This window comes from Candoia aspera, chromosome 16 (assembly GCF_035149785.1).
Source record: "Candoia aspera isolate rCanAsp1 chromosome 16, rCanAsp1.hap2, whole genome shotgun sequence".
Classification (NCBI taxonomy): domain Eukaryota; kingdom Metazoa; phylum Chordata; class Lepidosauria; order Squamata; family Boidae; genus Candoia; species Candoia aspera.
The window spans coordinates 11,459,028-11,486,564 of record NC_086168.1 but is presented as its reverse complement, the minus strand read 5'-3'; the positions used below and the strand labels follow the sequence as shown (position 1 = coordinate 11,486,564).

The following is a 27,537-nucleotide window of genomic DNA, read 5'->3' as shown; positions in this document are numbered from 1 at the left end:
GTGGGGCAGGTGCCAGAAATGCTGTGCTACAGGAAACAGGCTCAACCATTTTGGTGCCACAAAAGCCATAAATGGGAATCATTCAAAGTCATCTTCGAGGCTAAGCACGGAATCAAGCAAACGACCCACACCAAAGGACAGGAAGATTTAACTCTCTCCGCCGTTCCCCTTTGATTCCCACATGAGCCAAAATTCCAGGGGCTAGAGAGCCCCCCTTTCAGATGGGCTAAATCCTGCCGTTTTGAAGCTGCCAAGCCCCTGATCGGAGGCCTGCCACCACCACCCCGCTTTCCCACCCCCCCCGTCTTCTTAATCAGCCATGCTATGGGGAGGCTCAGCCATCAGACAACGAAGGAACAGCCGTGGCAAAATTGGTGGGGATGGGGGAAACCTCATTAAAAAAACCCTGCAGCAGGGAGGCTTTACCTGAAAGCAGCTGAAAGTTCACCTGCAGCATCTGGATTTCAGAAACCCTGCCTATCGACAGCAGCACACCCACGCTCCTCACAGGTCTCTTTCCCTGGTTTCCTTTGGCAGACTTCTTAATCAGCTTTTAATTAATAGGAGCAATCTCTTTTGCCACTGAAGCAACAGGCAGGGAGGCATTTCCTGGCAGCCAAAGCTCCCCCCCCCCATTGAGAGACTGACGCCTTCCCCAGCTCCCTCCCCGGACGCAGACCCATTCTGAAGCAATTTCTATAAAATAAACTCTCTAATCAGGTAAATGATCCCATACGCTAAATTGCTGCCTTGCAGCTGCTTGGTTAACCTGTCCACCCCCCCTCCAGAGAGTTGATGGGTGGGGGCCCCAGGAACACACAGCGACTGTGTTGTCCCAATTACAGCCAAATCTGGACTGGGGAGAAAAAGGGTTCTTTTGCAAAGCAGCATCAGCCAACATTTAAACCGGGATCAGGGAGGATTTAGGGAGGGGCGAGCTGATCAACCGGGTTGGTTGGGAAAGCGGGGTCCAGCCATGCTCTGGCCTTGACCACAGCTGCCTGCTCTGTGGGGCCCCCAGGCCCACTGGGGCCCCTTGCAACCCATGGCCAGCTAGAACCAAGCCCCCAGGAGAGAGCTGGCGAACCTTTCACATTGGGAGCCTTTTTCTGGCCATCTTAAGGGTGCATTTGCAAACCAGGGTCCCCCCCCCCACCTTGCAAAGGCAGCAGAGATGCGGATGCCCTTCACAAAAGAGCAGCAGTGTCTCCAGAGCATGCCTCTCCCCTGGGCTCTAGTGGGCAACGGGGGTGCTTTCTGAGCCGGCCAATGGTGTTGTACATAGCATGAGCGGGGGGCTGCAATCCCATTTCGTTGCTCTGTGCCTGGGCAAACCCAGCCCGTGTGGTTTATCCAGCAAGCCACCTTGAAGCAGGGCCAGCAAAGCCAGCCCCAAGGCCCTGTGCGGTCCTCCGATCTTCAGCTGGGCAGGAATGGCACCACCTGGCCCTCCTGCACAGGGGTGGGATGGGACCGTGGGCCTTCCCTGGGACGGGCTCCTAGAGCAGGACCTGGCGGAGGGCAGCACTGCTGTGCAGAGCCCCCCACGCCCAAGCCCGTGCTGCTCCTTGACCTGTGGCATCTCCCTGGCAACCTGGAAGCATTTATGCCTCTGAAATGAATCTCTCTTGGGGGGGGTGGGGGTACCTGCCGCACCGGAGACCATGATGAATTTGATTTCTTTCCTGGCAGATTGGGTTTCAACCTCCCAGACTTCCTGTCCAGCCTGGCCTTCTCGTTTCTTATCTGTGGCCGGTGAAAGGCTGCCTCTCGCCCCCCCCCAGCCCCCAACTTTGGAAATGGCTGCTTCCCCCGTCACCCGACTTTGCTGTCTTGCTTCCTGTTTCTCGGGAAGCCTCTGTGTCCAAAGTCCGAGGTGACCCACGTTCCTGAGCGTTGGTACCAGGCAGGAAAATGTCCAGTCCTATGTCCCTTTCCGCCCCAGGGCCTGGCCCTCCAGACTGACCCCTTTCACTGAACTAGACCTAGCCTGTGCCTCTTGAACCCCGCACCCCTCTCCCCTTGTGCTGCCCTGCACCAAAACGATAGACCGCAAGACCTTTGGAGCAGGGATCGGTCCTCTTCCGCTCTGCAATGGACGTGCATCGTCGTCATAAAATCCTCAAGTTGGAAGGGGCTCTTGAGGCCATCCAGCCCATCCCCTGCTCAGTGCAGGATTGCAAACTAAAAGCGCCCCCCACAGGTGGCTGTCCAGCCTCCGTCCGAAAACGTCCAACAAGGGGACTCCACCTGGGGATGACATAACACAGAGTTCCCTCTATTTCCAATGAACAGGCAGTGAGTATTTCTGAGGGCCAAAGCAATCTTGACAGCTGGGGGGCAACCCTACAGTTTGCCGAGGGAGTGGGACCCACGCAGCAAACTGGGAGTAGACTGTCGGAAAGCTGGGGACGGGGGTGGGGGGAGCAAAACAGAGGAAACAGAGTGCTCTGGAAAAAACCCGTCGCCTGGATTTCTGACCCACAGCCCTTCACGTTGCCAGTTCTAACAGCACAAATAATGGGGGGGGGGGGGGATGACTGGGTCCCTGTAGGCAGCCCAGCCACTGGTCTAGCCTGTTGGTGGAGTTTCAAACTCTTCCCAATCCACTGGGGACAACCCGGCCTCCAGGACTGGACTGGATTCACGTCATGGGCTCAGCCCGTTGCATGGCTTTTTGGAAGAAACAAACCACAGCTGGTTGCATCTGCAAAACAGGCTGAGCCATAAACCCTGGCTTGCAAACGGCTAGGATGAGCCACAGAGGATCAGCCCCGGACTGACTGAGGAGACAACTGTTGCTCTGCTGCTCCTTGTTCCCTGAGAGGCGCATTAGAAATTAGCCTCCACGGCGGCGGCGGCTTCTGCTGGAATAAATCTGGTTTGTTGTTGGAGTTCCGCAGAGGTCTTTGGCTGCCCGGGAAGCCTCCGTCTCGGGAGGTGGTTCAAGCCCACGTGCTGCGTTCAGGGACGGTACGTGACTGCCCCTCAGTGGCTCGAGGGGGCTTTGTCGCGCGGTTCACCGACTTGGCTCTCATACCATCTGCCTTGCCAAAGAATTCTGAAAAGCTCCGGTGTATTTACTGTCACGGATCCCCAAGTATGGATTTTGGGCCTTTCTACAGCAATGTTCCTCAGCCCTGGCAACTTGAAGATGTGTGGACTTCAACTCCCAGAATTCCCCAGCCAACCATTCTGGGAGTTGAAGTCCATACACGCTGGCTGGGGAATTCTGGGAGGTGAAGTCCACACATCTTCAAGTTGCCAGGGCTGAGGAACACTGCTCTACACCGTAGGCAGTGCTAAACGTACTGGCAGTTCTGGATTGTGAATCTTGGCCAGTTCATTATATTGGGTTTATTTCCTGCTTATTAGCAGGTATCCGACTTGCCTTACTGTGGTCACTCGTCCTCCCATCCCCCAAACCTCTCCCCATGCTAGCTTCTGCAACGTTCGCACCCTTGTGCCCCGCGAGGTTTCTTGAGCCTGGTCCGATAGGCACAGACTCTTCCAAATGCCCCTTTCCCATCTCCTGGCAGACGTTCTTCAAGGCCAGCCTGGATCCACCTGGCTGGGGGCCGTGGCAGAGCGTTCTGGGAGTTGTAGAGTGCCCAGATAGGGCGAGGCTGAACCTGAACGCGCAGAATACGTTTGGCACCTGTGCGATGGGACCTTCAGGAAAGATTAAAAGCAGCAGACAGTCTACCCAAGGGAACTTGTGGCCACCAGACGAAGCAATGCATCCCAACTTGGATGGGCGGAAGAAGGGGATGTTAGACCCTGCGGGCTGGTACGAAGCAGCCTTTTCGGGTGTCCCTGCTGCTGAGGCTGCTGCCCAGCCACCGCCCTCCAGCTTCACAGGGTGCGTCTTCTTCCTAGAGTTCCTGCCATCTCCTGCACGCAACGGGAGATGAGAGGGATCCATGCAAATTCCTGGCCAATATACAAAAAGGCTTTCTCAACATCATTTGTATATATGTCCAGCAAACACTGGGTGGTTTACTTTAGAGTGGTAGAAACCATCTGGCCCATTTCGTAAGCATTCATGGAACAGAAGGCAACGGTCGCACAAAGCACGCCCTGAAGTTTTTTCCCACACCGCTTTCAGCACCCAATACAGCAACCCTGCAAAGCAGGCCAGCTTCTCTGTCCCGCAGGCAGAAACGCGAAGGCTTCGCTGTTGCTGGAGGGCGTGGTCTGCGATCCTCCTTTCCTCACGTTGCCCCGTGACCTTCCAAGTGGAAGAAACGTGTAAGCCCAGAAGTATTATTTTCCGGGAATAAAGATGTAGTCGCCAGATCTGGATATACACAGCGAGAGTTCCTCTAGGTCTCAGCAGAATACAAAGCTTTTAGCGCGTGGGGGACATTTCCACTGGCACAAACATTGCAGGCATCCGGAGCAAGGGCAGGGGCGGGCAGGACTCAGGCGGGGAGGCAGCGCAGCCACCAAACTCAGCAGCTCCAGATGGGGCTGCACAGATATGGCGCAATGAATACAAATATGAATCCAGGCTGGAGAACGTGCCATAGCGCTGCAAGAGGAGAGCCACACAGTAAGGCCAAAAAAGGTCCACCGTTCTCCAGTTCTTGGGGCTGGGGGGCTGGATGATCTCCAGGTTTTGGCTGCTCCTATTGACGGACATTTGGTTTAAGAAAGATCAGCCTAGGGATTTCGGCTTCCAGCTGCGTTTTTCCCCCCTAAATCTGCCCTTGAAGGTGAGCCAGGGAAGACGAGAGTCGCTCAGCCAGCCTCGTGCTCAGAGCCTTGCGTGCAATTTTCCCGAGCCTCGTGACGTTTTCAAGCAGGGCTTTTGTTGATATTTCCGATGCGCTGCATTCTTGCTAGCCGAGGCAATTTTATACGCCTCTTTTCCTCGGAGGAGTGGATCGCAAAACGTGAGGAACGCCTTCGTATCATTTCAGGGTCCAGAAAGAACGGATCCAGTCAGCTGGAATGTGAACTGAATTCCCCGCCTCACCCCTCGTCCTTCCGTCAAGTAATGGTGCCTCCTTTTCTCCTCCAACATGATGGCTTCCCCATTTTGAAACGGTCTCACCTGTGACATCTAGGAAACCTGTGAAGCTTTAGATCAGAAGCCCTTCTAGGAAAGGAACTTCTCTGCATGCCGAGCACGTAATAGCGCAGTCTGAAATCTCCTGACAGCTGCAGGTATCTTTGCAGAAAGTGACGACATAAAATTAAAAGGAACTGCAGGAGAGAATTGAGCCGCGGTGACTCCGGATCAGCCACAAAAGGACCCCGGCGTGCTTTTTTGCGGGGGGGGGGGGGCGGGGAGGATGAATCAAATAGCTTAATCTTGCAGATAATGTTCCCCAAAGAGCCACAGGATGTATTTGATGCCACATCTGAATCTTAATAAAGTTTACATGCAGGGCTTTTTCTTTGAGATAAATGTTGCACTCAAGAAGATTAAACTCCAAGTCGCATGTCCACATGGTTTCCCCGCGGATGCCTTTCTGAATCTTGGGCAGCTGCTTCTAAGAAGTAGGAAGGGGCTAGTCCTCAGGGAACCTGACTGCACTGTGCGTTGGCTCAGAGGAAGTCACTTTGCCTCCGGGGCCAAGCTCAGATGTCCCAACTCTACGGACAGGCCTAATCACAAGGAAAAGTTTATAACTAGCCTGCAGACCTCACCGGGAAACATATTTTGGTTCAGAAAAGCTGAGCAAGATGCCCTCCCTCCCGGGGTGCTGAACACTCGCAAGGAACGCCCCTTTCTGACTCAGGAGTCTGCAAGCACCGGGTCCGCAACATCTGGGGGGCCTCTCCGGAGTTGACACTGAGCTGTTTTAAACTTCTTGTGCAAACAGGAAGGAAGGCGGGAAGGTGGGCAAGCAAATGGCCAATTTTATAGGCTTTCGAAATGGTTTAACCCCTTCCTCTCCCAGTCTTCGGGATAGCCCTTTGCACAGCTTGCCAATGTCGTGCCCTGCAGCCCCAAGGGCCATTTTTGGCTCTCAGTACGTTTCAGGAAAAGCCGCTTTCCTCCCACGTCTTTGTCAAAAGAACGGTCACCTCTTTGCTGACAAGCTCAGAGGAACTTATGTCAACTGGCATTTCGGGAGGCGGGTTAGCAGCAGAAGTCAAAAAGCGCTAAAGAAGTGGAAAAAGGAGGAAAGAGAGGGGCTGGCACAGGAATAAACCTTCGTTAGAAAGGAAGAGTCTGCTTCTCCAAGTCTAGGGGTGAAATCTGGATTGGCTCTGGCTAAGAGCATAAGTGTGGGTAAAGGGAAAAAAACCCCAGTTGCACACTATCCTAAGATCCAAATCGAAAGTCCTTGAGCATCTCTTTGACTCAAGAGAAGGCCATCTTAATTTTAATGATTGAGATCCCAGATAATACCAGAAAACAGAGGATTTTTAAAATTGCTTTTCTGGAATAAGAAATGACATTTCTAGAAAAGCCACGTCACAGCCTGCCTGCCTGCAAGAGAAAGCATAAAAAGTAATGTATGTAAGTTCCCCGCATCTTAAAGAGCAAGGAAAAAGTGTGTTCCCCTCTCCGATCTTACCCGGGGCTTGTCAAATGCCTGGATACAACGGGACTTGCTTCTGAGTAAAAGATGCCCTCTCTGTCTTTCCGCTCGAAAGGGTGGTCCCCGTCCTCTGCAGTGGTGGGAGCCGTAGCCCAGCACCACTAAAGGGTGCCCATAAAGGTATTCGGTATTTCTTGTACTGTAGATCATGACATCGAGTTCCAAGTTCAAAATCCAGGACTGTTCAAATACCCACAGAACAAAACGTGCAAGAAAAACGACCTTCAAAGCAGCCCCTGACCCTCTAACCCTTCTTAATACTTTGAGACTACCACGAACCAGGAGAATGTGCAAAGCAGGACCGGCCGAGAGAGAAAACGTCTGGGAACATGGCTGCGGCACAGCCCACAAAGCTCACAGTCCCAGGAGGCTCACATCCAAAGCATGTTATCTTTTGCAAACAGGCGTCAGGGGATGCAAGAAAGAAGCCTCAGAGATTCCTCTGGCATCCCGCTTCTCCAAGCACCAAGCGTTGGCTGCGAGCAGGGCAGAAAGGTAACTTCCAGGCTTTTAAGGACAGGACAGGCCATTTTAGAAGTCGGCCCCTTCATTTTTACAGGACCCTTCCCTTAATTCCATAAAGGCCAGGTCCGTTCAGCAGGTGGAGAGTCTCTTTCAGACGTGTGTTTCCCCCATCTACGTTTCGCAGCTTCCTACAAAAATCTAACATTTTCCTCAATTCCTGAGCTTGCTGAGATAAATAATACCACAAAACCCACTCACCACTGCTGGATTATCCTTCACTTGATGTCTCTTCATCTGCTTTTGGGAAGCATCACCTCCGGGGGGCAGGCAGGGGCCCATTCTGAAGCTTTCTTTCTCCAGGGAGTTTTGCCTGTTGAAACAGAATCAAGTCACAGCACTTGGGGGTCATGCAGAATTATTTCTTGCTCACCACCTTGTTCTGCAGGAGGTGGTGGGTTATGCGATACCACAACAGCCATCTGGACGCTTATTTTAAAACAGACGGGCTTCTTTTTATCCATTGTGGTCGCCCACTTTGAATGGCGGGCTGGTGAATCCAGCAGAGGACCCAGGCGCTACCACCTCACTTTGGCACAAAGCATCTCCACCTTAGCCAGCTTAACTGTCCCTGCAGGGCTGGCATAACTAATTCAGGATGGAGATGGGCCTATTTCTCACTGTGCTCCTTGAGCAGAAAGTGGGATAAAACAAAATATTGGAGCAAGCACCGAACTTGGCCTTGCCTCTGATGGGAAGTTCTGTAGCACTCGGCCATCAAGAAGGCTCGCTACTGAAACAAAACGGGAGGTGGGAGGAAAAGAAGTATTTTCGGCTCTCTGGGCAGGACCATTTACATTTTTTATGAGTCCAACTTCCTTACCCGCTCATTGTAGGATCTCTTTATTAACCACAGAAGAGGCTAAGTTTTCCTGGGGCCTGCAACGAAGGAGATAAGTTGCCGTTTTCCTCTGCTGCAGATGTTTCCCCCGAGGATAAAAGACATGTAAGAAAATAACCTGTAGATGGGGAGGAGAGCTGGAGCAGGACCCAGAGAAGCTGGGTCAACTTCCATCGCAGGAACTGGCAAACTCAAGGAGATCCTGCCATTCTGGCCCTTAGGCACAAGGCTGAAACCCAAGATGCTTGACCCACAGATGCTCAGTTCTTGTTCTTGTTCTTGTTGTTGTTGTTGTTGTTGTTGTTGTTAATTAAATTTATATCACCGCTTGTTCACTGTGTCTCGCTCTGTTCTACCTCTGCCAAAATGCTAGAGCAGAGTCTTTAGCAGGGAGGACGCCCCAAAGAGGCAAGATCCTGTTTCACCTGGACGGGGGTGGGAGGTGGGGTGAGTTTTCCAGCAGGACATTTTTCTAAACCAATTCAGCTGAACTGAACTGAGCTGGAACAGCCCTGGTCACTTAGCAGGGACAGGCGTATTCAGAACGGTCCATCGCAGGCCACCTAATGTCTTAGGCTAGAAGGTGAGAGAAACACGCCGGTCTCGTCACAAACCATGTATGTTTAGCGTAACACAGAGAAGACAGAGGGGAGACATGATAGCAGTCTCCTAATAATTGAAGGGCTGCCCCAGGGAAGAGGGCGTTGGTCTATTCTCCACGGCCCCTGAGGGTGGGACAAGAAGCAGTGGGTGGAAGCTCCTCAGAGGGAGACCCAAGCTGGAATCAAGGAGGAATTTCCCGACAGCGAGAACTATGAAGCAGTGGGGCAGTCTGCCTCCCGGAGTGGTGGGTACTCCATCGTTGGAGGTTTACAAGAAAAGGCTGGACAGCCACTTGTCCGAGATGGTATGAGGACTCCTGCCTTGGGCTTGGGCAGGGGGTTGAAGTAGAAGAATTCGAAGCTCCCCTCCAACCCTACGATGCCATGATTCGTCCTTCACTCTGGCCATCTGTGGAACTCCCTGCAGCTGGTGATTTGGCTGGGAAAGCGATGACCGGAGTTAGATAGAAGGAAGGAAACAAGGATGGATGTTGGGGGAAAGAGCGCTCCCGTGCAGCACAGCAGCAGCAGCAGCAGCTCTGATGAGGAATCGCTTCCTCCTTCCCTTGTTTGGGCCGCCTCCCACTGCACCAGCACCAGCCAGGTGTAAACTGAGGTTCAAAGGCGCATGTCAGGACCAAGAGGCCAAGGCGGCAGGGAGGGCGGAGGGGGCGGCCGGGATGTTTTCAGATCTTCAACTTTCCCTCCTTGGAGCCTGGTGTTATCGATCACGAGGGGCGGGGAGACGGAGCAGACGACCTGTGCCAAAGCGCGCAGAGGGTAAGCTGCACAACAGCAATGAGTTGTGTGATTTCCAGCCCACCTGTGCAGTCTGCAATGACGGTGCCCCTAACAGGAGCTGACAAGATTGCCCTGGCAAAGAAGGAAGAGTCGCTGAAGGGGGAGATTAAAAGTCATGGGAAAACGTAATTTTTATTGCAAGGAGTTACACAGCTGCGGACTGAGAGGGTGGTCGTTTTGTTTTTGTTCCACTCATCCTTTTTTTTTTTTGCTCGCCAGGGAGGGAGGGAGGGAGGGAGGGAGGGAGTCTAACAGTTAGTAAGATGTGGGCATCCAAGTACATGCCTGCATTTGGGATACAACACCCTTCCCTCTTACTACAGCCCCAAACGCGAGAAGAGTTTGAATTCCGAAGAGTTAAGGAGAATTGACCCTGGGCTGAGCTGAGTAAACAGTGGGTTTCCATACATTGTTCTCTCACTTCCTAGTGAACAGGTCTCCACCTCAGAAACAAACCATATTGTCCGAGGAGCCCCTTTCTCATTATCTATTGCGTTAAATACACGCACATGGAGTTTTCACTTCATTTTACTTCTGTTCCAAAGAAATTTCCTGCAACAGTATACTTGCTTTAAAGGTTCCCCAAAATGCTTATTTATTTCCCCAAGCCAGCAACACCCCCCCCAAAAAAAAACCACATTTAAGGAGACTTACATGATAGAATAAAATAATCTAGTAACAAAGCAGTAACACTTCCCAAAGCGAGCAAAACCTCCTAAATCCATTTTCACACTGGTCTTTTAGAAGGAGAGGGTAGGCCACAGGGGAGATATGCAAGGGGAAAAAATTGACATACGGATGTGAATTACAAAGAAAGAGCGAATCCACGCCAAGCCTGAACTCAGAATTTTAAAAGACTGTAAAGAGGGTAACTTTAAAATTTAAAAAAGACTTGGGAGGAAAAAAAAAAGCCCTTTGCTGGGGCTGAAAGATGGGTCAGGCCAGGCCCAAGCAGACCATCTGAAGAGGCCACCTACAGTCTGGGGCACTAAATGGATCTCTTGCCAGATCACAGCTACTTGGTGATCATCCTAGGGCACATGCAGAAACACACTGCAAGATTTTAAAATCCAAAACTTTGTGGCAGGATAAACTCCAGAGCCCTGATATATTTTTGACCTGGAGTGCTTGAGATCAACACACCATCTTTCACACCCCGTCCGGCTTGTTAAAAACAATGGTTCCAGACCAGACTTGCCCAAGCTGCTGCTTTCCAGATGTGCCAGCATTAATAGCTGCTGGGAATCCTGGAAACTGTAGTCCCAACCCATCTGGATGCCATCAAGTGGGAGAAGGCTACTCTGGAGTCTGCCAAGAGATGCCAGCCGTTTGATACTTCATCCCTCCCCCCCCCCCCCGCGGTTTCATTGTTTTGCTGAATTTACTTCTATTGTTCCATCTTGGAATTTACTGCTGCTTAAAAAGAATGCCCCGAGAAAGAGAGAGGGAGGGGAAGAAAACAAGAGGTCTGTGGGCAAGGGGAAAGCTTCAGATCTGGAAGGGGAGGGGAGGGAGGAACATATTTGCAGAGTTAAAAGGATCTCTCCCCAGCAGCTTCCTCTTTAAAGCACCGTTCAGCGCATGGCCCCCCGACACCTCCAAAGATAAACCTGGCTGTGAGCAGACATCCCACCCACCAGCTACCAGAGAGCCCACAAATCCAGAAAAGGAGAAGACGACACGAGGCTGAAGGGAAACTTCCACCAAACATCTGCCGAGCAGATGGCCGAGGGGGCAGCTGTGGAAAGGGGACCGATCTTGTTCTGAGTGTCAGTCCTGCGTGCGTGGCTGCTAGTAATGGTTTTCCCAGACTCCAGGAAGGCTGGAAGGAGGAGGTGCTTAGGATTTGCCCGGGCCACCACTGCCCACCTCTGCTTAATTTAGAATGCCTTCCACAAAATGTGGGCACCCTGGCTGAGTCTGGTTCTCAATGGCTGGTGAGGATTTTAGCATTTCAAGACGATTCGATTCCAAGCTGGGGGAGCTGATGATTTCACGTGTGGGTCTAGCCTTCCGAAGGAGTCCCCCCACCCAACCTTTTCTGGAAAGGCAAGCTATGTAGCGTCCCACACAACCACAACTCTGCAACCACCAGAGAGGTCCCGAAAGGTCGCCATCACCCCCGGAAGCCTTGGGGTGGAAACCACAAGACGTCATCTGCTAATCCACCGCCAGGCGGGGAGTGGAAACGTATCTGGGGGCGAAGGGGCTGGGCGTCTCTCAGGGCTGGGGGAAGCTCCCCAGGGTTCTCCAGCTTTTGGGCTTCCACGCAAGGTATTTTGCCCCACGCTGGCACAAGAAATCCCCTGGCTTCAGCACCCCTTGCTTCCAAGTAGGCCGATGCAAAGGCTCCTGAGGAGGAGGAGGAGTGTGGGAAGAAGGTGGAGACCCGCCTGGCTTGGAGAAAGACGTCCTGGAGACGCTCAGCTGCCCAGGGGTACCAGAGCCACGCTGCCAGCCTGCCTGCCTGCCTCCCCTGCGCAATGCACTGTAAGTTGGGTCGAGTTCCTGGCGTTCCCCACCTCCCCCTCCCACCCCACCCCCCCAATTATTCCATTTTCTGTTTCCAGGCTTGAGGGCTGCCCTGCCCTTGGCGCTGCTGTTGGGTCTGAGTGCCAGCCCAGGAGACTCCGGTTCAGGTAGGGACCTGCCCGCTTGGAATGTTGAACGTGACAGGGTGGGGAGGGAATTACTGCAGGCAGGGCTGGAAAGCGATCTATCTCGGGCGCCGTGTCGGATTTTGCCCCAGCCCCACTCGCTGCTTTACGGACTCCTCCAGGGACCCAGCACCAAGTTCCAAGCAGAAAATAAGTTTGCCCTACAACTGAGGGCCTGCCTTTGCCCCGCTCCCCCCCGCAACATTCCTGAACTGTTATTTTCTGTGGTAAAGCAATGGATGCCTCTGTTGCTGCCATCTAAGGGCACAGAGGCATTGCCGAAGGACCTTAACTTGGTTAACCATGCTGGTGGAAGCTGGGTGCCAACATAGTTTTCTGGCTGCCGAATCCTAATTCCCCTGCCTGGCTTGTTGGTTTGCAAGACCCCCGCTGTTTTCCGACCGAGCATTTTAAAGCAGCTTTGAAAGGGAATTGTCAAGCCCTGGCAGGGTGGGCAAACCTCTCCCCTTTATAGATGCCCCACACAAGGAAACCTCCCTTATCTGCACCGTTCATGCCCCACACCCTCTTGGTCCGGACACCTCTCCTCATTCATAAGCAAAACCTTCCATCGGGAGAGGGTCCCGGGAGGGAGGGAGGGAGGGAGGTCCTTTTCTGTTTTCCACCTTCCCTGGCAGTAAAGAGGGTCCCAGGCTCTACCACCCTGGGGCTGTTCAAACTCTAGGGTTCAGGTGAGAGATCCATTTATCTAAGCTCACCTGTATCTACCTGGACCTGCACGCTCCCCAGAGAAAGTAGTTGCCTCCAGAAGTATCTGGGGGTCACCTCCTTTCAGAATTCCCAACCAGTACAGCCTTTGGTATAAAAATGCAATTAATGAACTGATAATGCCTCAGCCCAGCTTTGGGAATGACTGTTTTTCTTGCTGGCCGGCAGTGTCTGCAAAATGAAAAATATCTTTTTATCTTTTGGCCTATTTAAAAAAAATTATGGTGAGCATTTTCCATTTTAATCCCTTTTGTGGGATCCCTCCCTCCCTCCCTCCCACAATTTTACAGTGGACTTCTAGTGTGGTTTTGGCTTGAAAGCAGGCACGCATTTAGAAGACAGAACAGATCTATGGGGCAAGGAAAGAGAGAACCATCCAGAAACTTGTTTGCAAGCTGGACCTTGCAACTGTGTGAATTTGAAGTGGGTTGGATATAGTTTTGCCAGGTCTGAAGCTTGCCAGGAGGGGCAGAGGGACTCGGCTGGAGGCAGTCCTTCTGGAATTTACTGTTTGTTGCACAATTTTGCTGTAGGTTGTTTTTTTGGTTTTTGTTTTAATGGAAGCAATGGTAGAGAACTCTATTCCAGCATCTCCTTTCGCTCCGCCCTTCCTGCAAAGGGCCATTTGCAATTAAAACAGAATGCCATGCGAGTTTCCGTAACAAAATCCTGTGCGGCTTTTCTAAGGTCCCCTGTATCGTTGCATGGATGCCTGGGGACCACGCTTCAGCTCAAGTGTCCTCTCCTTCCAGGAGGTTGCATGTTCTTCATAATTTGGACCAGTCCCACTATGTCTGTTGCTGTTCCAAGTGCCTCTTTGTCATCTCCTGATTCTCTTTCCTCCCACTGTTCCTTCCAGCAGAGTCACTGAGTACAAGTCACATTGAGTATAGGATCCAAATACCTCTGCTTTCTCTCTTTCTGCGGGGAATTCTGGGAGTTGAAGTCCGCACATCTTAAAGTTGCTAAGGTTGAGAAACCCTGCTTTACACAGAAGCCTTGATCGGTCAATTGTCATTTGCCCTGCCAATTTTTTGCCACAAACGATCCCGAGATTCCCCTCTTGCCCTTCCGCTGAGCTTTTTCTCCCTGCAGTGGACCCCTGCTGTTATTTCCCGTGCCAGCACAATGGTGTGTGCGTCCGGGTTGGCGTGGAGGGGTACAAATGCGACTGCACCCAGACCGGATACTCTGGCACCAACTGCAGCTCGCGTGAGTATCGCTCTGGACTTCTGGGGCTGTCAGAGGGATACCTGTACTAAGGGGGAGGCCGAGGCACAGAACCTCCATGTTTAGAGGCAGTCTACCTCAATGTGCCCCACCCCCCTGAACTGAGAAGGAAGCTTCATGTCTGTACCTTCTCCACGAATCATCCAAATGAGGAAATGTCCGTGCATTTTTTATTCCTTTCGTCCCCCAGCGGAGTTCTGGACGTGGCTCTACAACGCCCTGAAGCCGAGCCCGTCGTCCATTCACTACCTGTTCACCCACTTCCGCTGGCTCTGGACCGTCGTCAACCAGACCTTCCTCCGGAGGACTTTGATGCGGCTGGTGCTGACGGGTGAGGGGGCAGGGGGCAGGGCTCTAACGTGCCAGGGGCTTTCCATGGGTCTTGCCCAGGAAGGCTTCCTGACCGAGAGGCAGAACTGAGTTGCTCTGCCACCCCTCGCTGTGCCCAGCCCCATCCATGAGTCTGTGCAGCTGCTGGTCCTTGGACCGCCGCCCCAGAAGCCTTGGAGTGGGCCGTGCCCTCTCTCTGATGCATCTCTTTGCCTCTCTCCTGCAGCTCGTGCCAACCTCATCCCCAGCCCGCCCACCTACAGTTCCAACTACGGATATCTGAACTGGGAATCGTACAGTAACCTCAGCTACTTCACCCGCATCCTCCCGCCGGTTCCCCGCAACTGCCCCACGCCAATGGGAGTGAAAGGTACCCCTTTCCCGACGGCCCTGGCCCTGCTTCCCCTTTGCCGGGAGGAGGGGCGCACCGGCATGCCAGCAGACCAGCCTTGGACAGGGCTTCCCTCTCTGCCCCGCAGGGCCGCCGCAGCTGCCGGACGCCGAGCTGGTGGCCAAGCAACTCCTGCTGCGCCGGGCCTTCCACCCGGACCCGCAAGGGACCAACCTGATGTTCGCCTTCTTCGCCCAACACTTCACGCACCAGTTCTTCAAGACGTTCGGCAAGATGGGCCGCGGGTTCACCCGGGCTCTGGGCCACGGGGTGAGGAGAGACGCTGGGCCCGGGCAGGGGAAACGCCGGGGCCTTTGTAACCTCCCCGGGTTAAAACCAAATCAGCTGCCGAGGTGGCTGGGTGCAGACCTTGAGGCTGGAGAATTAAAGGCGTCGCTCAGCTCCGGAAGATGCATTTGGAGGACTCGTGTCTTAGGCTCGGAGGAAGCGCGGGGAGACACGCAGAGGATGGAAGATCCGGTGCCAGCCGAACCGATTCGAGGCTCCCCAGCCAGGCTCGGTGGGGGTTCGGCTCAGTCCACCCCAGTGTTTCTCGACCTCGGCAACTTGAAGGTGTGTGGGCTTCAACTCCCAGCATGGCTGGCTGGGGGATTCTGGGAGTCGAAGCCCACACACCTTCAAGTTGCCGCGGTCGAGAAACGCCGGTCTATCCTATTGTCCCTGGCCAGTCTTGAAACGAAACAAGTGCCCCACAGTGTGGGTAGAGTGCATTTCTTCTTCCGGCAGCAACCTAAAAAAAGTATGCACAAAATCTGGGGTGCTGCATTTCTGGCTCTTCCATACGTCCTCTTGTGAAAGCTCGCAACACACACACACTCAGGATGTTATCATAAAAAATTCAAGTGCCTTTTACAGAAGGAAACGTGTCCCAAGAGGACAACCAACAGCAGAACAGCCGCCGGGGATAAGGGTGTATGAACTTCTTGTTCACCGTTCCCATGTTCTTGATCCTCTCTCCCCCGGTAACTTGACAAACTCCGCTTTGCTGTTGCATTGCCCTTATCAACTCACAGGGAGAGGATAAAGAAACTACTCACAGATTCACGTTGGCTCTTCCCTGCAGGTGGATCTTGGGCACATCTACGGGGACAACTTGGAACGCCAGCAACAGCTGCGCCTTTTCAAGGACGGGAAGCTGAAATACCAGGTATGAAGGTTACAGGAGACTCTCACAGCCTGTGAAAACCCTCACTTGGCGAGAAAGCTTCTGCCTGGCTATTGATTTGATCCCCCCAGAAGCCATCTCAAACGGGGCAAGCTGGCGAATGCTCCGCACTTTCCTAGCCTCCTCGACTGGCGCCCTCCACATTTGCTGGACTGCTGGGCCTGTCATCCCCAGCCAGCATCCCAGCCTGCCAGCCTCTCTACTTCCGAGGAACTTAGCCATGGAGAGGGCCCTCCTCTGCCCGCTCTCCTTTCAACAGATGTATTTCCACTGCGGTCAACGTGGTTAAGCCCAAGACAAAAACAACACTGCAAACCCCAGGCCAAGGACTTCCACGCTGGTGATTCCAGCTGTTTGATTACAGCCCCATCAGCTCCAGACAGTGAGAGCTGTTATCCAGCACGACGGAGGGCAGCAGTCGGGGACAGCCTTTTTTTCCCTCTCCTCTTAATCCGTTCAGTGGTGTCTGATTCTCGGAGACTGCCTGGACAAGTCCCTGCAGTTTTCTTGGCAGGTTTTTCAGAAGTGGTTTGCCATTGCCTCCTTCCCAGGGCTGAGAGGGAGTGACTGGCCCAAGGTCACCCAGCTGGCTGTGCCTAAGGCAGGACTAGAACTCCCGGTCTCCCGGTTTCTAGCCTGGGGCCTGAACCACGACACCAAACTGGCCCTCAAAAGCCCAGAAAAAGCCTTTTCCCACCACGTGCCGGGCGGCTCTTCCCACCTCCAAAGGGACCAGCAACCGAGTGTAGCCCTTGCTCTTCCCTCCCCAGACGGTGAAGGGAGAGATGTATCCCCCGATGGTGGTGGACACCGCTGTGCACATGATCTACCCGCAAGCCGTCCCGCCGGAGCAGAGGTTTGCCACGGGCCAGGAGGTGTTCGGCCTGCTCCCGGGCCTCCTGATGTACGCCACCCTCTGGCTGCGCGAGCACAACCGTGTCTGCGACCTGCTGAAGCAGGAACACCCCACCTGGGAAGATGAGCAGCTTTTCCAGACCGCCCGGCTCATCCTGACAGGTGTGCAGAAGGCCGCGGGGAGTCCCAGCCGCCTGGCGTGCGTTTGGGGTTCGGGTCTTGCAGGGAACCAAAAATGGGCAACGGGGGTCAACCGTTATTTGAGTCTGACCCCAGCTCACAGCCGCTTCGGAAGTTATTCCATGGCCGCTGAGACTTCCTGTTGTGCGTGTGTTTCCACAACTTGAGTTGCCACCTTGGAAACTGGCTGCAGCTCACTCGCACCCCACCACAGATGCTGACGGCCCCTCCGCGGCCTTCCTCCCCCTGCTCTTTCCAGGCGAGACAATCAAAATTGTCATCGAGGACTACGTCCAGCATCTCAGCGGCTACCATCTGCAGCTAACGTTCGACCCGGAACTTCTCTTTGGGGCCCAGTTCCAGTACCAGAACCGTATCGCCCTGGAGTTCAACCAGCTCTACCACTGGCACGCCTTAATGCCGGAGTCCTTCCAGCTGCCAGACAGAGAATACAGTTACGACCAGTTCCTCTTCAACACTACCATTTTGACCCAGTACAGCATAGAGACCCTTGTAGAGGCCTTCTCCAAACAGCAAGCGGGACAGGTGGGTCAGGGGCAAGATCCGGGGGCATTTGGATGCCGGGCAGGTGGCTGGCTGGATCTATCCAGTCTTCTCCAAGCTTGGCACCTTCTTGATCTTCAGCTCTGGGCTAGAAAGCCCCATTTGGCAGCCTACGTATCTAAACTCTTTCCTTTTCTTAAAGAGGATTTGGATGATATGTAAGATCCTGCTCTTCCCCCCCCCCTTTTAATTCAGTTTATTGCCCTCCTTGTTTGGGGGTGTTAAAATGTGATTTTTACAAAATGCCCCTCTGAAAGGGTGGAGAGGGGTGAAACTTTGCTAAAGCTTTTAACAGCTAACGGATTTTGTGGCTTCCTGTTCAGTGCTGACTTTCTGCTCCTGGAAGAGAAGGGAGTTCTCAGGCTGTAGATGCGGAGACCAGCCTATATTAGGCAGGCTTTCCTGCTGTTCTTGAGAAAGGACCTTCTCTGGTTCCTCCTCTACAGATCTGTGGGAAGCCGAATATCAACAAGAACCTTCTGAAAGTAGCCGTTGGGGTTATCAAGGAGTCGCGGCTGATGCGCGTCCAGCCTTTTAACGAGTACCGGAAGAAGTTCCATCTGAAGCCGTACGAATCCTTCCAGGAACTCACAGGTACTAGCCCCGGCAGAAATCTCAAGGTCACTGAAGGCTTCTTGAGATGTTGTCACCTCAGGATATGCACCTACTTGAGAGAACTGGCTCAGCCATGCTGGGTGCAGGGATTATGACATTTCCCTACCCGGAAATCTAAAGAGAACCTGCGGAGTCAGAGGCGGTTTAGTTCTGAAGATGAAAGTGGTTGAATGACCGGTCAAGAAGGAAGGACGCTTGGTGGCTTGTCCACGGTGACTTGTGATGGTAGCAATTTCTTCCACCCAAAAGCATTTGCTGAGCATCGACAGCATGAATGTGCCACTTCCAAAGTAGCTTTTGCACAGGGGGTGGAACAGCAGGAAGCCCCAGTCGCACATTGCTCAGATCTTTCACCTCCCATTTTTCTTTTTTCTTTTCTTTTCTTTTCTCGGTGCAGGTGACAAAAACATGGCTGCCAAGCTGGAAGGGCTGTATGGAGACATTGATGCTGTGGAGTTCTACCCAGGCATCTTGGTGGAGAAGAACTACCCCAGCAGAATATTTGGGGAAAGCATGATCGAGATGGGTGCTCCCTTCTCCTTGAAGGGGCTCATGGGGAACCCCATCTGCTCCCCCGAATACTGGAAGCCCAGCACTTTTGGGGGCGCCACTGGCTTCGAGATCGTGAACACGGCTAGCTTGCAGAAACTGGTGTGCCTCAATGTGAAACGGTGCCCCTACGTGGCTTTCCACACGCCGGGTCACGGAGAAGCATCTCCTGGAAGCTCTGACGGGAAGCAGCAGCCTTCGACGGAGCTTTAACAAGCTGGTCTTAGCTGCACTCGTCCTCCAGGTTTGAAACCAGGAGTGTATGACAGAGTGGGAGCAAGAAGGAGAGTGAGTCTGTGGGTGGGTGGGTGTGTGCACGTGGGCCTATCTTCTCCACCTTGTAACCAACTGAGCCCCCTCTCCTCACATACTGCAAGTGCCTTTGGGGATCACGCCCAGAGAGGAGAGGAAAAATCAGCTGAATTGAGTAGAAGGACGGAGTCTCTGGCAAATCTCCTTGGCTGTGTTTAGCTCCCTCCTGCCCTCTTCCGGCTTTGTTTTTGAGGCTGCCATTGGGACTTCCGTACGGCCAAGCAGAGCAGAGTTCTGCGAAACAAACTGGAGGTGACAAAACCTGCTCAAAGTGAGGGTTTTGGGAAAACATCTGTCTCAAACGGCTCTCAAACTTATTTAGGCAGGTGTGCATTGGTGCAAGGGGCCAGGAGAAAACCCACAAGCGGGGGTGGAGGGGGGAAGATGATGTTCAAAATAAATGGAATCCTGTCTGGTTGTTTGTTGAGCTAAAGAAGTCATAAATTTGCATTTTTTGCTCCAGGTAGGGAAACGTCATCAGCATCACCCGGAAAACCTGACAGATGCTGGAGTTCAAATACAGTTAGAGGGCCCCTCATTAAGCCTGGCACCAAAATCTTTGTAAACTTGAACCCAGCTTTGTGGTTTCCTGGTATTTGGGATGCAAGGGTGGGGGGTCAACCCTACTCCAGTGATGCGGGGGCCCAACTCCAAGCAGAAAGTCCAGCTCTCCCCAGCCGGACCAGGATGGTTAGACAGATCAGATGCATCTGTCCAGGGGAACGGGAAGGGAAAGCCCCCACTTGCTTTCCACAACTGAGCTTCAGCCTCCTGTTGATCCCTTGGTTCACAGTTGGCACATAGGCATCATGGCATTTGTTTGGCTCATGCCTAGCCCATTCATGTGAATTGTGTTTCTCCCCTACATGCCTCTGGACCGCCCTCCTGTGTCCTTAGAAGTGTGCCTGTAAAAGCCACCTCTCATATTCCCCATTTCCATCTCACCTGGCCATCCCTCGCCGTGCGCAGAAGTCGGCTGGCGTAACATTCCCCCCTTGCCGTGGCACTGAAAAACGGAACGCGGCCCTTGCCATCTTCCAGCATCCAAGCTGACAGCTTGGGAAGGGGCAGGGGGCTGCTAATCCTGGCTGGTACCGCGGTTCGAATCGGACAGCGTCAAGGTGGGTTGGCTTCCAAACATCAGCTGCCTTCAGGCAGTAAAGGACTGGAGATCTAAAAAAAGGGAAGGAAGAGTTGGGGGAGGAGACGAAAACTAACGATAGCCTAGCTCTAATAGCAGAGCACCCTGTTATACTCCATCTTCTTCACCCTGTTCTCTTTGTATCATAATTTCACCACCACAAGCCCCCTTGTCCAATCCTTGTGTTCTTTTCTTGATAAAGACTCCTGCAATTCAGCAAAGGGGGTATGCACGTGTGGGTGGGTGTGGGTGTCTCTCTCACATGGCTTGTTACTCTTAGGGTGGAGCAGAGAGGAAAGACCTTCTGCCAGCTGGCTTCTGAGAGGCATCGTTCTCTCCGTTCTAGGCCAAACCGGGCAGATTTCTCAACAAAAGGTAAACCCCCTTCTGCCAGGTGCAGGTGCGCTACTGCTGCCCTCCAGGGGGTTCCCTTACAACTCCCATCATCCCCAGTCAGCACCCTGGCTGGGGGAGTAGGGAATGGCAGTCTGGCCCGTCTGGGGAGCGCAGCTGTAGCTGCACATGTTCCGTTGCTGTAATGTTTTGTCTGAGCGGCCGCCAGGCTCAACTGCGGATCTGACTGCCATAAACAAATGTTTACTGCCTGAGTCACAAATGCTGCTTACGAGCCCCCATCCGCTGTTTTTCGGCACGCCCTTCTTCCCTGACCGAAAGGAAGCTCCGGGCAGAGATTTCCAGAGAAGAGAGGGCTCCATTTCCTTGCTAGCAACCGTAATAAATCATTCATAAATGCACAGAGCAGGCAAAAAACTGGCCACTTAGCACAACACGCCGACGTTCAGCTTCTGAATAGTTCAGAAACTGCTCCTGAAGCAGCAGAAACAGGTCGTTTTCCTCTCGAGACCCTCTCCCGTGTCTGCTAAGCCAAAACGCAGCCTGTCCCGGTTTCGCCAAAGGGAGACGCGCCTTGCAGCCTCCAGCTACCCAGATTCCTCCAGGAGGGGCCAGTGGCTGCAGGCACCTGCCCTGAGCAAAGCACGGTGGCCAAACCAAGGCTGAGGGATACAAGGCACCTTCTGCTCCCTGGTCACCTGAGGGAAGCCCCTGGGTTACAAGAAGTGGCAGTTTTGCAACCCAGTGTTGCAGCGTGGCACACCCTCAATTTAGATCTAGCTAGAGGTCCTCTACCTCAGTTGACCTAGGCCATTCTTTGCCCTACTTGACATCTCAGTCACCCCACCCTCCCACCCCTTGGTGCCTTTGAGTGGGCTTAAGCCTGAGGTATTTGGTCCACAAGAGGTTTTTTCCTGTACGATAAGCCGAAGATGAACTGCTAACTACTTCCAAGCCTCATTCTAAATGGCTTCCCTTAATGTTCCAGCATTACTTAACGGTCCAAGTGTGAACTCTTCTCCCACTGCAGAAATCATAAAGGCATCCGGTTTTCTTTACAATGGGGAACGTCAAAGGCTGAACAAGCCATGTTGCAATCTGCTTGTAATTTTCTCCCCCCCACCCCCCGCAAACTAGTTTCCTTCTTCATGGGAGAATAAGCCCCCACTTGAACACTATAAAACCAATCCAGACTTTGAAATGTATCACCTTATACTCTGAAATTGCTGGCATCTACATCACAGAGTTATAGTTAGTTGGGAATAGTGAATTGAGGTACATGGCTGTGAATTTATCTCAGAAGCATCTAAATTACGTTGGAAAAAAAATAAAATTATTTCTTTACATGTCAGATCCGCTCCTGATACCGGCTTGACCACCTTTTAACACTAGGAGCGTCCAGAGGAGCGCCTAAACCTACCGAAGGCTTCAATTTCGTTGTCCGAAAAAGCCAGAAGGGGAGCAGGGAGGAGAGAAATGTTTCTACGTTTAAAAAAATAATGAACACACGGAAGTTCAAAGTGCCCATAAAGATGCCCTACTGCCGGAAGAGATCCAATCTGCTCACAGCAAGGACTTCTCTGACCTTTAACGGAGCTGACTTCAAGGGGTACCCAAGAGATGATGGCGGTTGCCAAGCAACGGAAAGGGCTGCAGGCACTCCCCTCCCCAGTCATCTTAGAAAAGGAGGGGAAGTGCCCTCGATCACCGGGTCCCATGGAGGGCCAGTTCTCCCCCCATGCCAAGTACAGATTTTGGAAAAATAGCTGTGGCAAGACAAATGGGAAAAATAAAACAAAAACAGAAGACCAGAGTCCTACCCCACAAGCCCCGTTACTCTTCAGTTCCTGCATAGCAGCAGTTTGGGGCGGGCCACCTCGCTTTGAGCGAGCCCCGGGTGCCCATTAGCAGGTGTCCTCTGGTCTCCTAGTACAGTCTCTAGTGAGCTGCCTTCTCTGATGCCCCCAGACTGGATTTCCTAGATGCAGGGCCAGATTTCAACTCCCACACCCCTAGCCAATGGCTGCGCATTATAGCAACTGAAGTCCAACAGGCCACCATCAGATGGTGGCGGCGGCGGCGTTCCTAGCCCAGGATGCAGAGTGCAATCCAGATGCACCTCCGAGGTCTCTGGAACGGGAGGGGGGAATCAGCGGGTCTGGCCCCAGGAACATGATGCTGCGTCACGATCCACCTCCGGCCTCAGGGCCCATTCTCCTTAACTGGCACAAGAGCAAAAGGCTTTCAGGGGCTGCTTCTCCCCCACTTCTTCCATTGCAGGGTGCAATGGAAGGAGCCCAAAGGCCTTGATGACCCACCCCCCGCCCGGAATGGCGTTTTTCCACCATGGTTTGGTCAAGTAACTACTCAGTTGGAAGGTTAAGTTTTTAAACTATTTATTGCATTAAGAAAACATTAAGTTTGGCTAGGTGTGAAGAAGTCTTAAACAGTCAATCTGCACAAGACAGGGGAGAGGGGAGACGCCCCAGGGTAGCCACATCGAGCGTGGAAAGGGCAAGGGGACGACGCCAGGCGCAGCTGCCGCCCCAGCCACCCCTGGGGCATCCGAGTCCTCTCGGTCGCTGTCGGGCGAAGCAAACAAAGCGATGCTGCCCCCTCCCTACAGGAACGACGGGGCTGGCACACGGCCACCCACCCCTGCTCTGGGAGGCCCGTTTCTGGGTCTACGCAACGCCAAAGGGCAGGGGAGGGCTTGGGGGCACGGCCGAAAGAAGAGGCAGTGGGCTGCGGTCCTGCCGGATGGGCTCAGGGACTCTAGAGTACAAGCACCTCTTTGGCACACAACTACCCTTTACAAACTAGCGGGGGGCCCTCGGAGGCCGCGGGGCCGGGTCTCAGTCGATCTCCAAGTCGCTGTCTTCGTTGTGGTGGGAGGCTGCGTTGCAAATTGAAGCGAAAAGCCCCGCGTCTTTCTCGGGGAGCAAGCTGCACTCCTGCAGGAAGGCCTCCAAGTCCGCGGCGAAGAAGTCCTCGCCCAGCTGGTCGGTGATGCGGATGAAGTTGCCGATCAGCTCCCCGCCCTTGTAGACCAGCAGGGCGGGCAGGGCGTTGCTGGTGAAGCGGGAGCTGGTGCCGATCAGCGAGCTGCGCACCCGGCAGAATTTCACCGTGGGGTACTCAGCGGCCAGGCAGAGCATGCAGCCGTCGAGGGCCTCGGACCCGGGGACGTCGTCCTCGTAGATGTGCACCATCACCGGCGCCTTCTTGTTGCCCTTGTCCACCGTGTCCAGGAAGGCCTCCCCGCCGAGGATCTCGGACACCTGCTCGAACCGCTGGCCGGGGTGCAGCTGCCGGCGCATTTCCTCCATCCGCTGCTCGCGGTACCGCCGCAGAAACTCCTCGTCATCGTCCCCCTCGTGCTGCGCCAGCTGGGAGGAGGGGAGCAAAGAGGCCGCATCTTTTAGCGGGCAGGATGCCGAGGGAAGAGGGACCCTCAGGGGCACCCAGGGCTTGGGAGGTGGCATCCCGGCACGATGCCTGCGTGGTGCTGCCTGCGGGACGGGGGCCCGGAAGCGAGAAAGGAGCCAACGGACGCTCCCCTGCCAAGGAAGGACTGATCAGGAGGCACAGGCACAGAGACATCGGTCTTTGCCTCGGGTTGCATCTAGGCTACGCAAGTGTTGTTTTGCCCCCGTTGCTCTCCTCGAGCTCAGAACTGGAGGGTCTGCCAGCCCAGCCCAGCCCTTTGGATTCCCACCAAGCACATGTTCTCGGGTGTCCTTTGGGGGAAGGTGGACCTGGCCGAGAACCAGCCCAGCCGCCCTCAGAACGCTAGGATTTGGGGCTCTAGAGGTTTTTTACAGGTCCAATTCCTGCTTGGTGGGATAGTTAAACCAGCAAAAAGGTCCGTAATTTAAGCACCTAAGGCAGCGCTTCTCAGCCTGGGACACTTGGAGATGTGTGTACTTCGACTCCCAGAGTTCCCCAGCCAGCCATGGAACTCTCAAAGCCTGGTCTAAGGTGTGAGGTGACGGTCAGGGCAGGTGTTGGCTGTTTACTCTGATCCCTCCATTGCCAAACAGCCTCCGTCGGACCGCAGAGCTGGAAAAGATCTGAGCCCTGGCAAGGGAGCCATCCCGCGGGCATTACCTTGTCATTCAGCTTCTCCTGCAGCTGCAGCTGCTGCTGCTTGTCCTTCTCCTCGTCCAGGTGTGACCTGCAGGTCATGGAAAGTTTCTTGATGAGTCGCTCCATCTCTCGGCATTGTTCCTGCCGCTGCTCCGTCTCCAGCTGCTTGAACCTCCTCCAGTCGTTGATCACACCTTTAGGGCCTTAATTAATTAAATTAATTAATTAAGGCATTAATAGAACCCACCACTAAAACTGCACAGTTCAATTATCTTGGTAAAAAGCACCAAGTGCCCCTGTTACACTGAGGATTTGGGGGTGGGGGCTGGAAACTGGGCAGGCATTCAAGCCGTGGAGCATTCAAACACGGAAGCGCTTTTTAAGAGTCGGGTTAGGAGGAGACATGGGTACAGAAGCAGCTGGAAAACGGAGATGCCCAATCAAAAAATCAAGGCTGTCTCCCGAAGGACTGAAAGGTGACCCATGAAAAGGCCGAAATGCTGATTAGAATGGGATGGAGACCGGATCAGAGACCGCAAACACAGGGCTTGCGTATAAAAGTTCTTCACTTCGCTCAGCTCGGGGACAAGAGTTTTCAGCCCAGAGGACTTCCACAGGGACGTCCTTGTTTCTAAGGGTTCCCTTGAGTAGCGGGAGGCTGATGCTCAGCAGGGCTGCTGCTGTCAGAAGGCAGCATTCTGGATGGACAATGGTGTGCCCCGATTAACAGCAGACCCCAGTTTGGACAAGGGCCTGTCGCTTGGGGGTGCAGCCCCTTCTTCGCCCGAGTGCCCATCTTTCTTGTCTCCACTGTAGCAAGGGGGCGGACAGCGGAACAGCTCTCTCCCGCTGAACCTCTTGAGCAAGCAGCGCTGGGCTAAAAGGAGAGACAGCTGAATCTGGGATACGACAACCTGGGTTGTTCCAGCTCTGGATAAGGATTGCTTGGAAACCTCTGTCTTCTTTGGAGCGTCTCTCTAATAGCTACGTTGCTTGGTGGGGGAGCTGGCCGTCCACTGTTTTTCATTTGGGAATTTCTCTCCTACCTTCAGCTGGGAAAGCAGGGCTTCGTTGCCAGATTCGCTGAAATGAGGAAAAACGAGGGCTGCCGGATGCATGGAAAGTAATCGACTCTCTCGGGCCCGAACTGATCCTAGATTGACGGGGCGACTAAACGGAGGGTGGTACCTGTGTTTATGGCACTGCCATCGCTGTTCAGCGCCACCTCTTTCGGCAGGGCAGCGTCGGGAACGGAGTGGGATTCCGCGTCGCCCTCGTCCTTCTCGCTATCCTCCTCCCCCTCGCTGCTGCTATAGTAGTACTGGAGTTTCTCGCCCAGCAGCTTATCGTCCAGAGTTGTCATTGTGGGGGCTTTAAGGAGAACAGAGAAAGGGTGGCAGAAACCGCACTGGGGTGGAGTAGGAAACACCTGAAATGGACGCTTGGAGGCTTGCCCAAATTTATGGATTTACTTACATGCAGGATTTATATGGACGCCTCTGGAACGGTGACGCTAGGCGGTTCACGACAATCCATTAAAAAAAAGAAAAACAAAAGCACCCTTCCCTCCAGGCCCATCCTCGCAGCTCAACCCCCCTCCTAGCCCAGTGCTTGGGGAAGAGCCAGGTCTTCACAGCACTCCAGGAGGCTGAAAGGGTAGGGGTCCCTCAGATCTCCCGTGGGAGGCTGTTCCAAAGGGCTGGGACGGCCACTGAGAAGGTGCACCTCTGAGGTCCCATCAGATGACAACATTTGAGGGAGGGGGCATGGAGCACCCCCCCATCTAACCTAGTACGATGGGCAGATACCCCCAGGGAGAGGCGGGCCCACACCTGGCCCTGTGCCATGTGGGGCTTTAAGGTGGTGACCAGCACCTTGAATCGCACCTGGGCAGCAACTGGAAGCCAGTGCAGCTCACACAGCAATGGGGATACTTGGGTGAACCGCAGGGCACCCCAAATTGTGCCTACGGCTGCAATCTGGACCACTTGCAGCTTCCAGATGGTCTTCAAGGGCAGCCCCACGTAGATCGCACCGCCATCATCCAAACGAGAGGTGACTAAGGCACGGGTGATTGTGGGCAAGGCCTCCCGGCCCAGGAATGGGCGCAATTGGTGCACAAGGTGGATTTGGCCAAAGGCGCGGCTGCCACCTGCTCTTCCAATTCTCTCTGGCTTTGGCACGTGTTAATTAGCAAGCTAAAAGAGAGGAACAGCAAAGCAGCCGGTTGGGTGACCTAATGTTTACGGGGAAGCCGATGCACCACGTGCGAATGGGGCATCTGTCCCTGAGCGCCATTTCGCTCCCTTTCATCACTGGCTCCGAAAGGTAAAATAAATAAACGACAGCAGGAGAAAACAACTGCTGAGCACAGAACACCTGAGTCCCTTTTCAGTCCTGCTGCCTTGGAGCCTCTGGGTCCAGCGACACTGCTATCTGGCTTTGCCATGGCGTTTTTAACATCAAAACTCATCCAAGCCAGCCAGTGGGCTCACACTAGATCATGCACCCTCCCGCTTAGCAGGCTCAATTTCTTATCTCCCCCTTCCCCCAAAATGGTTAAATATAGAGATGAGCACCAATGAGAAAGCAACAGCAGCAAGAGGGCATTAGCACCCATCCTTAATCCCTCCTTTATCCTCTCAGTAGGGTCTGGATTTGCCAGCAGGAACTTTAAAAGCCATCTGGCACTTCACTTGTTAGAGGTTAAAAAAAAACCCAGGTTTCCTTAGTGACACGAACACTAACTCTGGGCCGAGAAGTTATCTCTCTTGTTAGGCTAAAAAATCGAAGGTTAACGCAAGGAACTCCCTGTTACAAGACACGGAAACAGCTGTAGCTTACATAACTTTCCTAGAGGACCCTGAAGAGAAGAACCTACCTGAATAATTCTCAAGGTGGAGGATTAAGAGGCTGAACAAATCAAACAAACAAAGAGCAAAACGGATACAGGCTTTGGAATTTCTGTGATTGCTGTTTTATTCTGGCTTACAAGGGCTAAGATAAGATATAAAGCAAGCCTTTTCCAG

At 53.5% G+C, this 27,537-nt stretch overlaps 2 protein-coding genes across 2 annotated transcripts in view; one reads left to right on the top strand and one right to left on the bottom strand.

Moving 5' to 3' along the window:
- Positions 1-27,217, bottom strand: part of PDCL (phosducin like) — a 242,491-nt gene extending 215,274 nt beyond the window's left edge. Inside the window, exons 1-4 of the mRNA XM_063316151.1 lie at positions 27,088-27,217; positions 25,697-25,879; positions 24,530-24,711; positions 23,210-23,808 (exon numbers count right to left, since the gene is read on the bottom strand). Coding sequence (XP_063172221.1) covers positions 23,275-23,808; positions 24,530-24,711; positions 25,697-25,879; positions 27,088-27,118 — 930 coding nt within the window. The 5' untranslated portion in view covers positions 27,119-27,217 and the 3' untranslated portion in view covers positions 23,210-23,274. The remainder of the gene's footprint in view (positions 1-23,209; positions 23,809-24,529; positions 24,712-25,696; positions 25,880-27,087) is intronic.
- On the top strand, positions 9,363-18,833 carry PTGS1 (prostaglandin-endoperoxide synthase 1). The gene is made up of 13 exons (XM_063316472.1): positions 9,363-9,451; positions 10,951-11,095; positions 11,663-11,763; positions 11,832-11,965; positions 13,808-13,924; positions 14,133-14,273; positions 14,499-14,642; positions 14,752-14,933; positions 15,748-15,831; positions 16,620-16,866; positions 17,144-17,430; positions 17,895-18,042; positions 18,461-18,833. Exons 1-13 carry the CDS (start codon positions 9,363-9,365, stop codon positions 18,823-18,825), a joined length of 2,184 nt encoding a protein of 727 aa, XP_063172542.1. The 3' UTR covers positions 18,826-18,833.
- Positions 27,218-27,537: the final 320 nt, after the last annotated feature.